General features: G+C 42.4%; 1 protein-coding gene across 1 annotated transcript; it reads left to right on the plus strand.

Moving 5' to 3' along the window:
* The first annotated feature begins 482 nt into the window (after window positions 1–482).
* Window positions 483–16,587, plus strand: SEC62 (SEC62 homolog, preprotein translocation factor). Its single transcript, XM_030954638.1, has 8 exons — window positions 483–551; window positions 7,982–8,090; window positions 8,461–8,566; window positions 9,580–9,790; window positions 11,473–11,565; window positions 13,573–13,633; window positions 13,960–14,079; window positions 14,633–16,587. Exons 1-8 carry the CDS (start codon window positions 516–518, stop codon window positions 15,097–15,099), a joined length of 1,203 nt encoding a protein of 400 aa, XP_030810498.1. The 5' UTR covers window positions 483–515; the 3' UTR covers window positions 15,100–16,587.
* Window positions 16,588–19,743: the final 3,156 nt, after the last annotated feature.

The following is a 19,743-nucleotide window of genomic DNA, read 5'->3' on the forward strand; positions in this document are numbered from 1 at the left end:
CGCGCTGAGGGAGGTGGTGGAGGCTGAGGCGGCATGAAGAGAATGAGGGACCGAGGCGTGATGGAGGGGACTGAGGGACAGAGTCGAGGCGCTGCGGGGCGGAGATGGACCGAGGCGGAATGAGGCTTTGAGGGGACCGAGGGGAGCCAAGATGGGTCGGTGAGGGACCGACGCGGGTCGCTGAGGAGCTGAGGGACAGAGAGGGCATTATGAGGGACCGAGGCGGGTCTCTGAGGCACGCAGACGGTTCGGTGAGGGACTGAGGCAGGTCGCTGAGGGAAGGAGACGGGTCGGTGAGGGAGCGAGGCGGATCGCTGAGGCGCTGAGGGACGACGGAGAGGGCACTGTGAGGGACAGCGCGGCGAGGGACCGAGGCGGGTGGCCGAGGGGCGGGGGGCGGTGACGGGCGGAGGCGCTGCGGGCGCGCCCCCTTCCCGCCCCTCCGCTCGCTCCCGCCGCCTCTCGCGAGGCCGCCGCCCCCCGCGCGCGTCACCGGCGGAGCGGACGGGGACAACATGGCGGAGCGGCGGAGGCACAGGAAGCGCGTCCAGGTACCCGAGACTCCCCGTCCTCACTATCTCTCCCTCCCGCCCGGTGGCTCCCCCTCTCCGTGCTTAGAGCGGCTTCCCCTCCGGCCTTTCCGCCCGACGCTGTTGCGAGGTGGCGGCTGCGGGCGGCCCGCGGTGAGAGCGCCCCAGTCTCGGGGCGCCGGGAGCCCCTCAGGCCGGGGCCGGAGCCCGGGCGGGCAGGTTCTCCTAAGAATTTTCTAGCAGATGAGTAAACGCTGTGAAAACAGAATGGTGGAGCTCAAGTAGGAGCGTTTCGGGGCTGCGGGGCAGCCAGCGGGGGCCCCCGGCACATCAGAGGCGTCCCCGCTCCATCCCCATGGGCTCTGCGCCCTCAGAAGTTCTTCGTCTCTCCATGACCAAAAAATTACATATGGAGCTGTTCCCATTTTTTAATCGCCGTGTTATATTCAGGATCTTCCCGGTTATCAGTGTCGAACAATAGCTTAGTGCGGGTAACACCAAAACACCCGGGAGCTGCGCCTTCACCCAGCGTGTCCGGCCCAGGGATCGTAAGCAGAAGACGTGGGACAGATGGTAAAAGCATCTTAAAAGCAAACGTGCCCCAAGCAGGAAATTATGCAGGAAGGAAAGGAAATTTGTGTCTGGAAAACATAAACAAACAGGCACGCCTATAAATAGACCTAATCAGCTTTGAGATCGTGTTAAAATGTAGTGATAATTGTGTGGTGGCACTGAGAGACAAACTGAGGGCTGCTTTGGTGTTTTCACTTACCTGGGAGCCTGGTGTGTCGAGGTGTAATTTTTACATGGAGTTTTACAGAGTTTTTAATGCCTGTTTTGGGCGTACTTACAGTATCAGTGACCACAACGCCCGTTACTGTTATGTGTTATCAACACTGGGCTAAATAATGTTTGTTTGGGGTTTATTGCTCTGTTGTTAGAGCAGATAATATTCACGGGAGAGATCACAGAGCCATTCAACAATGCATGCTTCCTATGTCACGCTTCTGCTTGGCTTCCCCCTCTCCTTTCTCAGCCTTCCCTTTCCCAGCCCACTTTCCATTCCCCCAGGAAAATGGAGATCTGCCTATACCTGTAAAGGTTCCTTTTTTCCCTTCAATTCCAATTAGCAAGGCAGGGGGAGAAATGCAAGGAGTCATTAATCAAAATCTTGTTGAACGAGCCCTATCCATCACAGCGTTCAATGAATTATTGCAAAATATCACATAATTATTCTGCTTTTAAGATTTTTATAGGTTGTCCCTTTCCAAGAATGACAAAGCACCCATCAAACCAAATCTAAACGTAATTTAATGTTTGTATTAACACTCGAAGTTGTGATCTTGCAGGCAGTTAAGCGCATACTTAATTTCCAGCCTGTTAGCAGTAAAAGTATTTCCCAGATTGTTAGTAATTAAATCGATGTCTGGGTTTTAAAACTTAAGGTCATGGCCTAAATTTGTGATATAATTATGCAAATAAATGTGTATCATCACAAGTTCCTAGTCTAGGTCAACAACAATGAGAAGACAAGACAGTGGACAAAGAATACTGCTGAATGCCCAAGGGATGTTCTTAGTTGGTCAGTGAATAAAGGAACTCATATTTTTCTTGGTAGTGGGTTTTGGATTTCATTTTTCTTAAGCTTTTTGAACTTTACTGGCATATTTGCAGTATGATTATCACGTTTTTCAGGCTCATGCTGCAAGTGTCTTCTTTTAAAATCAAGTGTGGGATTTTTAGTCGTAGGTGCTTCAAGTGTTCTAGCAGTGTGTACTTAATTTAAGGTGATGTTGCCCCCTAAAGAGATTATTTATTGTACTGCACACAAGTCTGACATCAGAATACCCTGTATTTCTTGACAGGGGTGAGGCTCTTGGGAAAAATTGGTGGTTTTAGCTGTGGATGAAGCTGATGTAATGGAGTTCAGTTAGAAAAAAACATGGGCGCAGAACCTGGGTTCAGAACGAATTTTTGTAGGGTTTTATGCCTGCCATCAAGATTAGAATCATGGTAGTTATGTCAGATAGCTAGACTTGAAAAAAGGCTCAAAAATAGTTCAAAGTTCTGTCTAGCCTGCTCCACGTTTCCCATCGGAAGCAGTCACAGGAAGGATGTGTTTTATGGAATGCACTTTCATCAAAAGACACATTGCCCAATGTGTGCTGCATAGCTTAGACTCTTCCTCTGAAAGTTACAAAAGTTGCAAAACTTTTAACTTCAGAAGTTTGAACAAGGATATTTCGGAGGTAAAATTCTCCAAGTGTCATTCCTGATGGTAATTTAACAGAGATTAATTCAGACATGCACTAGTGAAGGGAGGCTGCTCTGTAGGATGCAGATTGCTTACCCAGTGGCTCCCACGTGATTCAGATGTCTGAAATCAAGAATGCTTGCTGTGTATAAAGGACTTACTGACAGAAAAACAACATATGTTGTCTAATGGCCAGTTTAATCTTTTTATTTGAGACATAATACATCTCAAAAGATGGGAGATGCTTTTGAGTGCCTGCTACTCCAGCAACCTGATCAAAGCTACTTCATGTCTTGCAACTATATTTTTTTCCAAATGTGTCCTGAAATATTCACTTAACCACAGAACGTTCAGTGTTGTTTCCTTTGGGCCAGGTAACACGTGGCACTGTGCTGGCAGCTCTGCAGTTTGACTGAGAAATAGGCATTAAGTTTTCATTACCTTGGCTGCGTTCCACGGGCACAGTTTTAGTCTGCCCGTGTCAGGTTTTGGGCTGATCTTTGCGTTGGGATTAACAGCGCTTGGCATCGCACCTTGTTGCTGTGTCCTGCGCTCCGGAAATGTTAATGCACATAAATACTGCTCCTGAAAAGAGAGAAAACAGCTCCTGGGCAGTTTGGGGGTCAATGTCTTGCTGCAAATTGATGGCTGAGGTGGCATCAGTGCCATTAATGACAGGTACTTTCCTTGTTGACTTTTTTCCTTTGATTCAAGTTCTGAGATTCCCCTGATGAAGGACATCTACTAATCATTAACTCTTGTAGCCTACAGCTGGGTCCTGTTATGATTTGGGTTCTGCTGGAAGGAAAATGCACAGCTGCAGAGCTGCACTGCTGCTCATGTGCTGCAGTGTTGTGTGAATGACTCTGAAAAGGATCTGCAGAGAGGACAGTGCAATGGTTTTCCAGTAACGTATATTTTACTCCAGCTTGGTCATTTGGCTTTATTTTCTTCATAAATTCTAGTAAAGATGAGCAGGATGATAACAAAGGAGACTGGTTAAATAGATCTCTGGAAGCTGAGTGGTATCAGCTAATAGAGGAGGAAGAAACAAAGATCAAAGGGGCAAAACAAAGTTTAAAAATGGGAATGAAAAGCAGCAGTCTGAGTTGTCATTAAAGAAAGAATCAGTCTTTTGGAAATCTTGAGTTACATTTTTGGAGGTAAGAAGGGAAAAAGTCAGAACAGCTGTCCTGGGGTTGGAAGGGGACTGAAGCTGGTGTGTTTTGGCTTCAAAATACTGTACATTGCTCCTTGGATCTGTTTTAGAACTCTGTATATTTACAGAGTTCCGTATGTTTTGCTCAAAAAAATTAGCACTGGTTAAAAAGAAAGAGGGAAGAAAGCAGATACTTCTGTTTTCATAGGATATGGACTGCAAAACATCTGCTAATCTTCTTCTGTAAAGAAAAGTTAATGTTTTGTGGCCAGCACATGGCCACGGTAATCCAGAAGAACTGGTTTCGCCACATGGCTCTGCCACAGTTTCTTTTAAGAGACCTGGGGCTGTCCTTGTACTGGTCATCAGTGCAGGAGTAGGACAAGTTTGTGTTTGTTAGTCACTGAAGAAAACTGGGATGTACTAAGAGCAAGTCCTAACACCCTGGTATGCTTGTTTCCCCCTCCCCACTCCAGTCATACCAATTTCTGTGCTTTTTCTTTGTCTATGGCACGTTGGTTTATTTTAGACAAAGTACAAATATCTCAGCAGCAACCAGTACCCTACCACAGAGCATCCGCTCTGAGATTCTGACAGTCAACAGGGAAGGGAAAAAGATAATCCTGCAGTTCAGCCCAAGCTGTGATGTGCTCAGCACTTCCAGAGAAGGGTAGAGTAGGCTGATGCAGCTGTAGAGTCTTTTTAATGAGGTGTGTGGAATGGAACCTGGGCTGACACAGTGTCATTTTTGATGTAGCCTCTCAACTTGAAAAACAGGCACCACATGATAAATGTGCTTAAATTTCTTCTTTTCCTTATCTGAAAACTGTATCAACTATTAGGCTTCAGCAGTCTGCTTTGAGGGATGGTGTTCTGAAAATCTAAGAGCAAAGAAATCAACTGGATATTGTTTCATTGAAATAAAAGAATTTTGATGACCCTTTTGAAACAAAGGAGCATAAATCCTTGTAATGCATTTGGCTGCATATGGAATAACTTGTCTTGCTAGAGACACTCATCATTTACTGTCTTCTGATTTTCCAGAAACTCTGTTTATGTTACGAGGTTGTGGAAGGAAATTGGCCTGTCTTGGGTCATACCTGTCTTCTTGTAGCTGTGATGCAAAGAGGGGATAAAATGAGTGCAGTTTTCAAACCAGAAATGTGCTCTGCCCTTTTGTCATCCACTGAGTGTTCCAGGAGTAGGAAAACCCAAATAAGTCATGCTTGGATAGAGCTGAGGGGGAGAATTCAGTGGCTCAGTTCAGATGTTATTTTGATGTGTTCAGGCCTCTCTGGTGCTGCAGTCCCAGCTGGGGGTTGAATTAACTGGGAACTGCATCCATGCATTGAAGTCCAGCAGGGACTGTGCTGTACTTTGATTTGGGAGATAATGGTAAGTTGGATTAGGACTTTCCCTTCGCTTCAGTGAGTCTGGAAGGTCCCTGGGTTTGATTGTCCTTTTATGAATTCATATAGGGCAGAATTGTGATTTATTCTTAAAAATTTAAGATGTCTTTGCCTTTCTAGCAAGTGACTAGGCTGAGCACTGCTTTTCCTGTCAGTAGGTGGAGTTCTGTCTAGACAAGTAAGAAATTTGGTTTGATTTTATTTTTAATGGCCAGAGTTTGTCACCAGGGATTGTAAATCTCTAAATCTTGCATGCTGTCTAGTGACAACACAGGCTACTTTTAAAAATGAACACAAAATTTGGTTGAACTGCAACTTTTAAAAGTTGTGCCTAGGGTAATGAACTTACCATTGCTTTGGTTGATTTAATTTATTGATGGAATATATTATTTTCTGTCAGTCATTTATTTTCACATTTTAACAGAAGCCTGGCTCTGCCAACAGAGGGATGAAAATAGGATGAAAAATGGGGATTAAATTGCAGGGGACACTTTCTCAGAATGAGCTCAGTTAAACTGTGGCAGTCTCTCTCACTGGGAAGGTTTTTTTGTTTGGGCTGTTATGAAACTATCCCTCACAAAGCAAGAGAGAGAAAGGAGCAATAAAAAAGTCTCCTGGTGCCAGCCCCTGCCTGTGTAGTGCATCACATGACCCAGCAGGATCATAAATATTTTAGGAAGAAGGAGAAAAACCACCTTAGCAGAGGAATTAACACTGATGAGAATATCTGCAGTTTCTCTGTCTCACTGTCCGTGCTGTGAAGAACATTTGCCCTGTGAATTGTTCCAAATTTCATTTGCTAACAGGAATTATTAGAAAAGCAGTGTTTCACACACAGTTGCTGCCTGCAGTCCCCAGCCTCCTGGGGCCTTATCCCATTGGCAATGATGGGACACAGTCACTTGTTTTATTTCAGTGCACTGGAGCCCCTTTTGTTGCTCTTCAATTACTCTGGTACCAAGTTTGGTGGCTTGGTTTGATTTACAGTTACTGGTATAACTGTACCATGTAAGAGGACCTGAAACCACAGAACATAAATTATGTGCATACATGGCACTGTCAGGGAATACTTTTCTTACCTGATGTTCAATGCAGATTTTTAAAATTTAAAAATTAAGAAAATGGATTGAACATGCAACAGGAGGTAACATCCATTTGAGGACTGTTAGGATCATCTAAACTTATTTGGGTACATTTTTGAAACTACCTGATGAGTGAGCATATTTCTTCTTCATATGGAGGATTTTTTTAAAAGTCTCAGAACTAAGGGCTGTGGAGTCTTTTGGTCATTTGGATACCTTGTGTCTGTATTATTCTCTTCAAAATTCTCCTCAGACAGGAAAAGCAACAGTCTCCTCTAGAAGGATACTCATTAACCAGTTGGTTTTGAAAGTTAGCTGTTGAAAATTAACAGCTCTTACTGTCTGAGGCATTTATTTGGGTGTAAACACAGCTATTTCACCTTGCATTTCCATTTAACATGCTGCTTGTGATATTATGATTATACGTCTTAAAAGCAGTAATGGAGGTTGTATATGTTTATTGGCCTTTAGGAATATAGGTCTTTAAATAGGCTCTGAAACTTTTATTCCTGTAAATGACCAGTCTGATTTGTGGTTGATACAATCTATTTCTTCAGGCAACACGAGAGGAACAGGTACAGAAAAGGCACTGCAGTGTGGAAAGCTGCCCCGTGTTTCTGTGCTACTGAGCCACAAGTCACAGGGGGGGTTGGAGAATTAAACCTTATGGAGTAAAAGAATTTACAGAAAAGTATTTTGAGGAAGTTAGAGTAAGTCAGTTTAATATCCCAACCTATGGGGTTTTTCAGATATGTTTTTGTGAAGCAGGAACATTAGAAAGTTCTCCCATTCCCTGCTTGCAAATATTAGATCTTAATTTTACATAACTGAAAATGCCCATCTCCATCCTTCTGCCTTATACATCTCAGGGTTCTCTTACCTCTCTGCAAGGTGGTAAAAGCACAGAATTTGTGAATGTGTGCAGATTAAGGACTCCCTTCTCACAAAACATTGGGTTTGATGTTTAAATTTCATCCTGCTGTTCTACTCTGTAGATTGGCAGAATCTCCTCAAGGGTACTCTAAAGTCTCATTCTGTAGTCAAAATGGGCAAAGAAATTTTCTAGCCAAATCTTTCAGTCTCTTTTCAACATGGTTTTCTCCTTCTCACATGAAATCTGAGCTGCTCTGTCAGAGTGCCTACATTGCTGTCATTTCATACACACTCATTCCTCACTCTGCTTTTTCTTTGCTCCCAGCTTCACAACTGTTTCCATCCCAGCTGTGTACCTTAAGCAGCTTCCCATGTGCTGCTTTCCTCTTAGGCCTTCCTTTAGTTTGCTCTTTCTACAGATCTGCTAAAGGAATTTGTCCTTCTTACCTTCAGTTCATCTAACTTGAGATTTGCTGCTTTTTGGCTGCCTGTAGACAAAAAGTTCTGAGGAAAAATGACTTGACCTATTTTCACATCCTTTATATTTTATTTGTTTAATGTGCCATTAAATAATGAAGACAAGACTTTGTAATATCTGATTTTTTAAGCCCAAATGGGTGATTTTCTTATGTGTTTAAAACTGTATTAATAACTTTTGACTTTTCCCACTGTAGGAAGTTGGTGAGCCATTCAAGGAGGAGAAGGCTGTTGCTAAATACCTGCGCTTCAACTGTCCAACAAAATCCACCAACATGATGGGCCACCGAGTTGATTATTTTATTGGTAGGGTTGCTTTTAACCAGAGAATTCTGGTTTCTTCTCACATTGCACTTGGAGGGTGGGAAAGGCTGTTTTATTTTTATTAATAGTACTGATCCTACAGTTTGGTTTTAAAAACTTATCTAGGTATTAGGAAGCCATAAAATGAATCTCACTAGCCTGGGGTAAATGCAATAAACTTTTCACTCTGTGGTTTAAAGGTGTGTGATGTCAAGGGGAATATATTTCAGAATAGTGCCAAGTCTTACTTGAAAGATTAAAAGTATGTGGAACATAACCAGAACAGACGGTCATTGTTGTTCAAGGAACATGGACTAAATGTTAAAAATAATGTTAATTTGAATGCATTTTTAATTCATTTTTTTCCCTCTAGCTTCAAAAGCTGTGGATTGCCTCCTGGATTCTAAGTGGGCAAAGGCAAAGAAAGGAGAGGAGGCTCTCTTTACAACCCGAGAGTCTGTAGTTGATTACTGCAACAGGTATGACCCAGGCTACTTCTTCAGTGCCATTCATGGCTGTGGCTGTCCAGATGTCACAGTTAGTTAGGAACCAGTGTAACTTGGGCTTTGTGCATCCTAAAATTTCAGGATGTATGCAAAAATAATGATTGTAATGATTTATATTGCTGTGTTTGAGGGTGGAAATGATACAGTTTCATTATATTTGTTCCCAGAACTCTCCCAGGCTTTCACTGCACTGCTTGGGGCAGCAAGGTGAACCAAAGGAGTTTCCTGAATTTTGCCAATATTTGAAGTCAGTAGGGTCAGAGCTCTCAAATCTTTCTGTCCCTGCTGTCTGAGGAGCAGGATTCTCTGCTGCTCTTCCTGTTGGGAATTTGGCTGTGCACCTTTCAAGGATGTTTCTAGTTGGTGACCACCTTAAGAATACCAAATATTACATCCTGGTGCCCCGCTTGCCATATATTTGTATCTTTATATCTCCGTACATAAATAGATAATACATGCACTTGCAATAAGGTCTGTTTGTAGCTGACAGGAAGGGAAGACTTGGCATAGGTACCACAATTTCAACAGAGTCATTCTGTTCATTGTGCATCACTTACAAGTGGTCTTGATGAGCTGTATGTTCACTTCCTTGTTTTTGCTATGAAATACATTGACATGAACTTGAAAATAAATAGTGCAGGAATTGCATTAATGGGAAAGATAATGAAATGGATCTGATGGATTGCTGTATCCTACATCTTGTGTGTTCATTTAAATCTGCAAAATGCTGCCTCAGAAAAGTACAGTTTTTACCCAGTTTTGAACAGATGAACCAAAAAAAGCAAAGCAACAGGCAAGACATGGGATAAGTAGGTCTGGTGTGTGTAGCTGTAAATAGAGCAGATGATTGTGACCTTGCCTTCAGTCATGCTGGTCATGATTATGTTAGAGAGATAATCTAGAATGGTGTCTGATAACATAATTGAGTGTAAATGTTGTTCTCCCAGCTGCACTTAAATGAATCATTTAACTTATTTCATTTGAAGACTCCTGAAAAAACAGTTCTTTCATCGAGCCTTGAAAGTGATGAAAATGAAACCTGACAAGGACACAAAGAAAGAAAAGGAAAAAGGAAAGGCTGAGAGTGGAAAAGAAGAGGAGAAAAAGAGCAAGAAGGAAAGTGGCAAAGATGAAAAAACAAAGAAGGAGAAAGAAAAGGAAAAGAAAAAGGATGGTGAAAAAGATGAGTGTAAGAAGGTAAGTACTGTGTGTAAGAGAAGAGACAAACCTGTAACAAATACATCAACAGATTTTTAACGTTGCACTGGCTCAGAAGTTGATTATTCTAAAATATGCCATGCTTTATTTTCCTGTTTTCATCTCTAAATTATGCTGCTTTTTTTGTTACCTTTTGAATTTGTCTTATTTTGGTCTAGATCAAAAAAGAGGCTTCAGTTGGCCTTTGTGTACCTTGTCATCTTTTAATGTGGGCTGAATTAATCAAAACCTGTTTCTCTCCAGTGGCAGCAGGCAGGGAGGCTGTGTACATCAGTTACCACAGAATGACACATGTGCATGTGACCAAACATCCAAACCAGTGCAGCTGCACCAGTGAAACAAAACAGTTTTGCAGTGTTTGGAAACAGGAATGTTTGGAATGTCACATTTGGTATGTGGGGCCTGTAACTGGCTGTGTAACAGCCTCCATGACTGCCTGCATCCTGCTTCCTTGCACTTGAGCTTCCAAGTTTAAACTACTACTGCTGTACAGGTTTTTATGTGGTTTGGGTTTGTTTTCACTCCTGATTGGTTTTATTACTTATTTATTATTAGCAGAACAGAATTTCTAAAATGTTGGAAAGCTGAGGAGAAACTTGATGAGTGAATATGGTGTTTCTTCTACATTCAGTGTTCTGAATCAGTGAGAGGTAGTAGGATAGTGAGCCAAAGTTATTCCCATTCAGACATTCCTAAGTGAAATAATGGCACATCTAGTGAGAGTTACAGTCTACAGAGGTTTGGCTGTCCAGAGAAACCTAAATGGTGAATAAAAGAATTATAAACAGGACAATCCCACTGCAGTCCCAGCCCAGTGTAAGATTACCCAACCCCTGAGGTACTGCAAAATACTGATTATGAAAGTAACGAACTCTTCCATTTCACTGTCATCAGGGGAGGTACATTATTAAATGTATGTTAATTTTTAAACTAATCATTATTTATTGAACAGATATTTAGTGGATTATATAAGCCAGTGGGTAGGAACTTGAATGAAACACAGGACCAAAACCACAAAGTTAATTTCTCACAATGAAGTAAGCAAAGAGAAGCAAACAGGAGATAGAGAAGAGGAAGCACAAGATCCAAAAAGAGATTGAGGAGGACAAAGAATAAATGGGCAGAAACTGATCTGCCAGGATGTCCATTTGGTAAATATGGCACTAAAATAGCAAATAATTCTAACAAAGTCAGGGATGGTGAAGTGTTGTTCCCTGTTCTTGATCCCTGTACAGACTTCCTGTATCAGCCCAGCTTTGCTAGGCTTTTGATGCCACAGTGTAATCCTGAAGTCATAGTCTAGTCCTTAGGCACTACAAATGAGATTTCTCTTTACTTACAATCTTCCTTGATTGTTGAGGTACCCACTTGATCATAAATAAGAACAGGAGGAAATAAAGTATCTTTACTTTAGAAAAAAACCAAAAAGTGTGAACATGATCTTAAGTTTGTGAAAAATTACCAGATTAAATATATTAACAGATACTAGAAATTAAATAAAAATATATTGTAAAGATCATATACAATATTAAATATAAAAATGAAAACATTAAACTTTTGTAATTTTTATATATAATGGTTTGTATATGTATTTTAAATATATAATAATTTTTATATATATACATATTAGATATAGATAAAATATTTATGTTTGTCCTCAGGATGACACCCCAGGAACACCTAAGAAAAAGGAAACTAAGAGGAAATTTAAACTTGAGCCACATGAAGACCAAGTTTTCTTGGATGGAAATGAGGTAAGATTTAGAGGTGCTTTTCAAGTTTGGGTGTCACCGTGCTATTGTCAGACAATACTGTAATTTACTGAATTTCTGCAAACTCCTTCTTGACATGTTGAAAGAAAAAATAATGGCAATGTGATGGCTGACCTTGAAAGCAGATTTTCAGATACTTCAAAGAGGTAAAAGACAGGTAAACAGAGGGCAGTAACTTCAAAAATTCCCAAAAAAACTTCTTACCAGTAGGTGAGGTGTGGGTGGCCATGAGGTGAAATGTTTGTCCTCAGGGTGGATTCAGGGGCTGGTAGAGCTGACCCTGCCTGGGACAGAAGAGTGAGACAAAGACTCCTGAAGTCCTTCCAGCCCAGCTTATCCCACAGCCACTGCCATGCCAAAATTGTTCTAAGCCAAACCAGCCTTCCAGGACACCATGTGCACTCACAGCAGGGGAAATAAAAAATACGTGCCTGGCTGTGTGATCTGAGCAGACAGGTGAGCCTTTGGCATTCCTGAATGCTCATCCTGGCTTTGCCACTGAAATTGTGGCCTTAAATACTTCTGTGTGCTTTGCTGTTCTGGAAGACAAAGAATTTAATTATTTACCAGCTCTGTAATGTACAGAGTCACATTTGTGCTTCTCAGGTTTGGGATAAGTGGTAAGTTTTACTGTGCTGTGTTGATGCTGTTTGTGGCTGTACTGGAATCTCCCCAGGATTTTTGTGTTCCTTTGGTTATAAAACACACATGGCAGCAAATTCTGTAAATAAATCACTTGTGCAGAAAATGTGTTTCTCCTTTGTATCTTGATTTTACCTTTCTCGGTTCTTCTACACTTGCCTTGCTCTGTTTCATCCCATCTCATGTGGAATCACACCCAGCTCTGATCCTCCCTGTTGTCTCTACATGGGGTGCCCATTCCAAATGAGGCTGCAGCACAGTGTCTGCAATACCACAATATTTACTGCTTGTTCTAACATCACTTACTTCTCTGTTTATTAATGAGCTGACATTTTTTAACAACTGTAATTCACAAAAGCTTTTTTTTAAGTAGTAGCTGATTTAGAGCGGATTCCTCTGTATTTGCATTAGAGCTGGGTTTTTCCCTTTCCCTTGTTATCTTGCACTTACAAACACTGGATATCACACACTGCCCAATCACCATCTTCAGCTTGCTTGGGCTGCCAGAACAGCTGACTGGCAGCAGCTGCACCTGAATACAGTTAACTTTGGCGCCCTGTGGGAAGCAGAATGTTAAATATTTATTGCATCACACAGCATCACCGCTGCCTCCCAGGTGCCCTTCAGGTAGTAGGTATTGACACATCTGCAATGAGGTTTGTTGGTTTCTAGTAACCAGCAGCTTCTTTTCATTGTTAGGAGCTTGGATTCAAACTCTAGTTTGCTAAGAAAAAAATCACAGATTTTTCTAGTTCAGAAAATCCTGCACTTTACCAAGAAGTTTTTCATTTATGGCTGAGCAGCTCAGATTCAAATGGATGCACAGTTCTCACATAAACATTTGGCTCTGAGAGTTGTAACTGTAGATGTAGAGCTAACAGTGCTGTGGGACAGAGGGTACAGGGCCACTGATCTGAGCCAGCACAGGGCCTGCAGTGAGCATTCCAGCTGCCTCCTTTGTTCCAGGTGTGCAGTCTCGGTGTTTCCTTTTCAAAGCTCACAGTGCTTCTTGTTTCCACTTAGTGGACTGGGGAAGCTTTTTATTTTTTTGCTTCATGCAACATTAACGAATAAAGAAAGATACAAGCAAACCTTGATTCAGTGATGTTGCAGAATCTTTCATTTTCCCTTCAGTTCTGCTGTCTTATTGTTTTCCTCAGAATTACATCACCTGTCAGGTACCCTTCCTAGGAATCACGACCCCTTGCCCTGCCTAGGTGCTGACCAGAAGGCCTTTTGCTCAGCACCAAGCATTGCAGCCTGGCAGTGAGTGTTTGGGTGAGGGAATACACGAGATGTTTATCAGAGAGCTTGTTCTGAGTGTAAACCATGTCATTTCTGTTGTAGGTCTACGTGTGGATCTATGACCCTGTTCACTTTAAAACTTTTGCCATGGGACTCGTACTTGGTAAGTCAGAGTACACTCAAGTTGTTTATTTCTGTTGCCTTAAGCTAACCAGTGAGTTGTCCAGTGGGCAAATGTGGGTTATGTAAAAATATGAAATATGTTATGAGTGATGCATTTTGGACCCTTGAAGTTGTGTAGAATAAGACAAATCAGCTATTTTTAAAAAAATTTAATTAATTAAATTTATTTTTTTAATCTAAAATACTGTAGATGTTAACTGAATCTAAGGCACTACTTTGAATGAGCAGTCAGCCTGGAACCTCTGTACATGTACCAGGAAAAACTAATGATGCTTCTCGTGCCTCTGTCCTGCCCTCCCTGCCCAGTGATTGCCGTTATAGCCGCGACCCTGTTCCCGCTGTGGCCAGCCGAGATGCGTGTCGGTGTTTATTACCTCAGCGTGGGCGCCGGCTGCTTTGTCGCCAGTATTCTGCTCCTCGCCGTCGGTGAGTGTGGGCGGGCGGGTCCGAGAGGCCGGAGGCGCGGCCCAGCTCCTGCCCGAGCTCGGGCTGGGCGGTGCCGCTTCCCGGGACGTTGTTCGGCCGCAGCCGGGCGGGTTCTGTGCGCGCTTCCCTGCGGCCAGCGGGTGTCACAGTTGTGCCGCGGGAAGAGAGAGCGCTCAGGCTCGTGTCACCTGTCGGTGTTTCCTGTGTAGTGCAGATTCGTTTACTGCCTGTGTGTAAACAAGTAAGTGCGGAACAAACCCAGAACTGCGCACAGAAACGTATTAAGAGGCGAGAATGGTGTCGCCAGGATTTTAAAGCTTTCTGTGGCAGAGGGGTTAAAAGTTAAATGAGAGATAAGATCCATGGTTAGTGGGGTGGAGGAGACATGGGAAGAACAAACTACTCCACAGAGCTATTGTGGAATGAGGGGTTCCCCCCAGCATCCCCCAGTCCCTGGCTGGGGATGGGCATTAGCAGTGAACATCTCTTACAGCATGGTTGTACACTGTGTGTGTCTGTGACAAAATCCAAACTTTCCCTTGTTTTCACACAGCTCGCTGCATCCTTTTCCTCATCATCTGGCTCATCACTGGAGGAAGGCATCACTTCTGGTTTCTGCCAAACCTTACAGCAGATGTGGGATTCATTGACTCCTTCAGGCCCCTGTACACACATGAATACAAAGGACCAAAAGCAGACTTAAAGAAAGAGGAAAAAGCAGAATCCAAAAAGCAGCAAAAATACGACAGCGAGGAGAAATCAGACAGTGAGAAGAAGGAAGAGGAGGATGGAAAGACAGAAGGCACAAGGAACTCGGGAACAGACGGCTCAGGAGGAGAGCGACATTCAGACACTGACAGTGACAGGCGCGAAGATGACAGGTCCCAGCACAGTAGTGGCAATGGAAACGACTTTGAAATGATCACAAAAGAGGAACTGGAACAGCAAACAGATGAAGGGGATTGTGAGGAGGAAGAGGAGGAAGATACCGAAAGTGGGCCTTCACATGGAAAATCATAACTCACTGTGGTTTGGGACTAAGTATGTGCAAATGGTTGGATTTTCTTTGTTGGCTGATCACCAAAACATAGACCATACAGTAGCATCTTTGTTTGCTGAAATATCCGTGTTACCAAACAGTTTTATATCTAGTTCCTTCATTTTTTTTAACCATTAACTTGATTACTCGGTACTATGTTAATCATTAATATCCATTTACAGAAGTTTTATCAATTTGACAGGTTTTTTATTGATTGATAGGTTGCCCAGATTGTCCTCAAACATCCTCAAACTGAAAAACATCATTTTCTGGTACTTGCATAACTGGTCAATTAGTTTAGCATCTCAAACTTGCTTTTGTAAACCAGGTAAAAGTTGAATGACCAAATCTCAGATTATTCCTAGTTATCCTCATCTGATAGTTAGGTAAAGCCCTTCTTAGCCCACAGCCTTCTTGATATTTTTCTTGATTTTGTTTTCAAAAGATTGTGAGAACTTTCCTGACAAAACTAGTTTTAGCAGAAGTATTTTGCTGACAGTAGAGGAGCTGGTAGTGCTGAATTTGGCTGCAGTGTTCTCTGTTTCTCCAGCCTGTGTGCCAGCAACTGAGGAAATCCAAACTGGTTTTGTGCGTCCGGTGCAGAGAGAGATGTCATCTCCAGCGGGTGAAGGAAGCAGCATGGTTTGGAAATGATGGCTGTTTTCTTTCTCCTGCTCCATCATAATTTAAAAACAAATGTATTCTGTACATAATTTACAAATAAAGCAAACCATTTACTTTAACTGCTACTTATTATTTAGAGATTTGATCCAGCATTCAGTTTGTATTATTGAAGCCATGTTGTGGTGTATCTATCAGAGAAATGCAAGTCGAGAGGACCTCACGGAGTATTTGTGTATGATTGGTAGCTGTTCCACAGAAGCTTTAGTTTTGTGCCAACATTCCATGTATTTGAGTAAATTGATCTTTATTAAATGAAAGCAAACACCAGAGCTGTATGGATGCCTTAATGTTAAACCTCTCTGTACTCTGGAACTGGAGTAGTTTTGAGCAGAAGAGGCAGGAGAGTGTTGCTCTGCTCGCAGAGCTGCTGTGAAATGACCATTAATGTTGTTTGTAAATCCCTCGGAGGCGCCGCTGCCTCTGGGCAGCATGGACTGGAGCTCTTGGCTGACTGAGCATGGAAGAAGTTATAACTCAGCCTCTTTCCTCTCAAGGACTTTATAGATTTGATTGTCTTCCCAGCCCACTCAGAGAAGATGAGGGTAAGAGAATTTTTTTTCCTATCCTAAATTGCTTCCCATCCTTCCAGCGTTGGCATTTTGGATGAAGATACCAATTTTTCAGATTGTGCAAATATATACATCATCACGGTTGCATTGACAAACAATTCATGGATATGGTGTATTTGCTTCTTAAATCCTGAATAGTTACTCCATAAAGAAACAGATAAATTGGATCACTTTTTTATTAATATAGCAAAAAAATTAAAGGACCCATTAACTAAACAGATTGACTCCTGGCCACTTGTGTGTTATCACTGATTAAAAGGGCTAACAAAGTCCTGTTGTACCTGAGTGGGGTGTGCACAATGTCATGGGGAGAGCAGAGCCTGCTCTGGGGCATCACAGGGCAGCCAAGCCCTCAGCAGGATTTTAAGAAGTTAATGCAGTGGTTTTCAGTTATTTCAAGTATGTTTCCTCCTCCAAGTGAAATAACAGGGCCATGCTGAGCAAATCAAGTGGAAATAGTCAAATAAAAACTCTAATATTGCCATTTGCTCCCTGTTCGTGGGGTGTGTGCCACGTGCCAGCACTGCCCACCTGGAGAGAGGTGTCTGGGTCTCAGAATTAACCATCAGACACTTGTGCTGTCACCTCGGCAGAGTTCCAGGCTCCTGCAGCCTACAAATTGAATTGGCTTTAACTCCTCACTTGATCTGCTGTGAGCAGCTCTGATCTCCGAGGTGTGGTAAGAAAGATCTGCTCAGTGGTTAAGGAAAGAACTTCATGACTCATTACTGTACTTGTTTTCCTAGAAATACCCCCCAAGTACTTCTGAAGCATTTTGGAAAAACTTAATGAAAGAACATTATAACAGAACAACATGCCAGTAATAGTAAAATTATGAGTGGACTCAAGGTATCATGACAAACACTTCCTGTCCAAAGAGGAAATCACAAAAGAACTTGGCCACCTTTAGATTTTTGTATCAGGCATTTTAAAGTTCTTCTTAATAATTTTGATTTTTAACTTTGAGAATCTATGGTGACCTCATGAGAACAAATTAACATATATTTAGTGAAAAATTACTCAAGTAACTACACTACTAAAATGTCCTTCCTGCAATAAAATTTTATAGTGGTCTTACTGATATTCCTCCCAGTATAATTTTCTAGGTTTTTTTCTTTGCAAGAGGGTATGATTACTCCTATATATTCCTTAAAACTAAATAATTACTGGTAAAACAAATGAATATTAATGCAGATCAGTATTTAGTAGAGATGTTACACTCAAGTGTGCTCTGCTCTGGTACAGATACAGTAACCTCAGCTCACCTGCTGGGTTCTGGGGTCCTTAAACAGCCAATCTTTCTCTAACAATTAAGAAACAAGTAAAAATTATTATTTGATGAACTTGCTTATTTCTCTATCTGTGGAAAAGTTACAGTAGTGGGGAGGTGATAAGCAATTCTCAAACAGTAAAGTTTGTTCATAGCAGCAGATCAGGGGAAGCATTTCTGTTCTACTGGATCATGCAGCAGATTTTTCTGGTGTATATAAAAATAGGAGATAGATAGATGATAGATAGATAGATAGATAGATAGATAGATAGATAGATATCATTTAGGCCTTTTTCTGTTTGGAATAACACTGGCTGAAGCTCTCTGAGCATCATGCTGCTGGAAGAAGGGCAGATAAAGAGAACTGGAGAATGTTTCAGTTCCTCAGTTTGCTCTCATTACACTTTCCCAGGACTCAGGAGGGGTGGCAGAAGCATCTGACCCATGTAAACACTAAATGTAGACAATGTAAAATGAACTGGAGAAATGGAAAACACCTGCCAGGTTTAGCTTTTATGTTCCTTCCTGCAACCCCTGGCAGTTCTCACTGTGGCACTGAGCCCTCAGAGCCTTGCCAGGGCTCTCTGCAGCTTCTCTGAGGATGTAATTCTCTCCTAATGGGGTCACAGGGACAGCAAAGCGATGTTCCAACCTCACAGCTGGCATAAAAAGCCCTGGGCAACAGAAAAACTTCCTCTTCCAGCTGCAGGTGATTGACTGGCAGCAGCTGGAAGTCCTGCCAGAATCCCTCCTGGACCTGTTGGCAGAATCAGTTCAAGTCAGCTCAGTTAAAAGAACAATCACATTTCTCTCCTGTGCCTCCCTCAGGCAGCTGCTGAGCTGGCCACCCCTTGCAGTCTCCTTGCCAAAATTTCTACATCCCACTCCAAACATAAGCAATTTACAAAATAAAATACACCTAAAAAACACCTGGAAAAAATAGAACTGTGGAAAAATGTCAGTATGTGCACACCTGCTTCCCTCCCTGGAGAGGCCATGGTGAGGACAAAGACACCTTTTGGGCTCTGGGACACCTCAGTGAGCTCTTGGTCCTGATAGGACAGACTGTAGATGACATAGCCCAGGTGTTTGAAACAGGGACTGATCCTTTCCCTCCCTCACATCCCCAAAATTTGCCTTATCCTGACTTAGCTCAAATCTTCCAACAGGGAAGTACTATCTGTATGATTTCCTTGAGTTCTAGAAACGTTGTGTTTGCCTTATATTTGAGTCTAGACTCTTCAAGGAGTTGTACTGGGATAAATTCAGAGTAGATCCACAGATCTGAGCCACCACAAAACCAGAGCAGGAGACAGATTCTGGAGATAATTTCCTGCTCACACTCAGTGCTCAGGACTTGCATGTCCTCCCTCTGCTCCTTCCACCCTTTCCCAGCTATTCCTTTCCCAGCTGCAGTGGGAAGGGAGGGCTGTATCCCTTACTCCTTGGCTGACATTTCATCCAGCCACTGCTGAACCATTTTTAAAACCAAACTTTGAATCATGCATGTTTGAACACCATTCTTTGTTACACTCTTTGTATAAGTCTGTATCAAACATTTCCCAAGATCCAAAGCAGTTGAAATGCAACTTTGCAGTGGTTTTCATGCAAGGCTTAGCACAGGCAATAGTGCTGGACTCACCTGTTAGCTCTTGTTAGGAATTACAGTGTGTCCTGGGAAAGAGTCTCCACCTACTCACCAGCACTGCTGTGATAGATGTGTTGACTTTTAAATACAGCAAAGACAGATCAATTCTCTTGGAGACCTTTAGTGGAGGAGTTGGTGACATTTAACTCTGCAGCCAGGCTGACCCCAGCTTGCTCCAGAGCGTTCCTCAGGCTGCTGAGGTATTTTGTCTAATGAGAAGGACTCACTGATTTGATTCCCAACCTTTCTGATCAACCCCTCTCTATAGAATCAGAATAAACCAGGAGATTTTTAGCTGGTTTATTATTGTCAGGACAAGCTGATGTTTGCAAAACACTCAGATGCAAGGCCTGGGACTCTGGTTTCTAACAAACTTCTACAAGTCCAAGGTACTTATTTGTGGAGCATCATTTATTACTGACTCTGACCAAATCCACCCAGGGAGTGAGAACAG

This window comes from Camarhynchus parvulus, chromosome 9 (assembly GCF_901933205.1).
Source record: "Camarhynchus parvulus chromosome 9, STF_HiC, whole genome shotgun sequence".
Taxonomy (NCBI): Eukaryota; Metazoa; Chordata; class Aves; order Passeriformes; family Thraupidae; genus Camarhynchus; species Camarhynchus parvulus.

Coding starts and splice junctions, on each gene's coding strand:
- SEC62 (XM_030954638.1), top strand. CDS start 516: ATGGCGGAGCGGCGGAGGCACAGGAAGCGCGTCCAG. Junction 8,567..9,579: donor GTAGTTGATTACTGCAACAG/GTATGACCCAGG, acceptor TTTCATTTGAAG/ACTCCTGAAAAAACAGTTCT. Junction 14,080..14,632: donor TATTCTGCTCCTCGCCGTCG/GTGAGTGTGGGC, acceptor GTTTTCACACAG/CTCGCTGCATCCTTTTCCTC.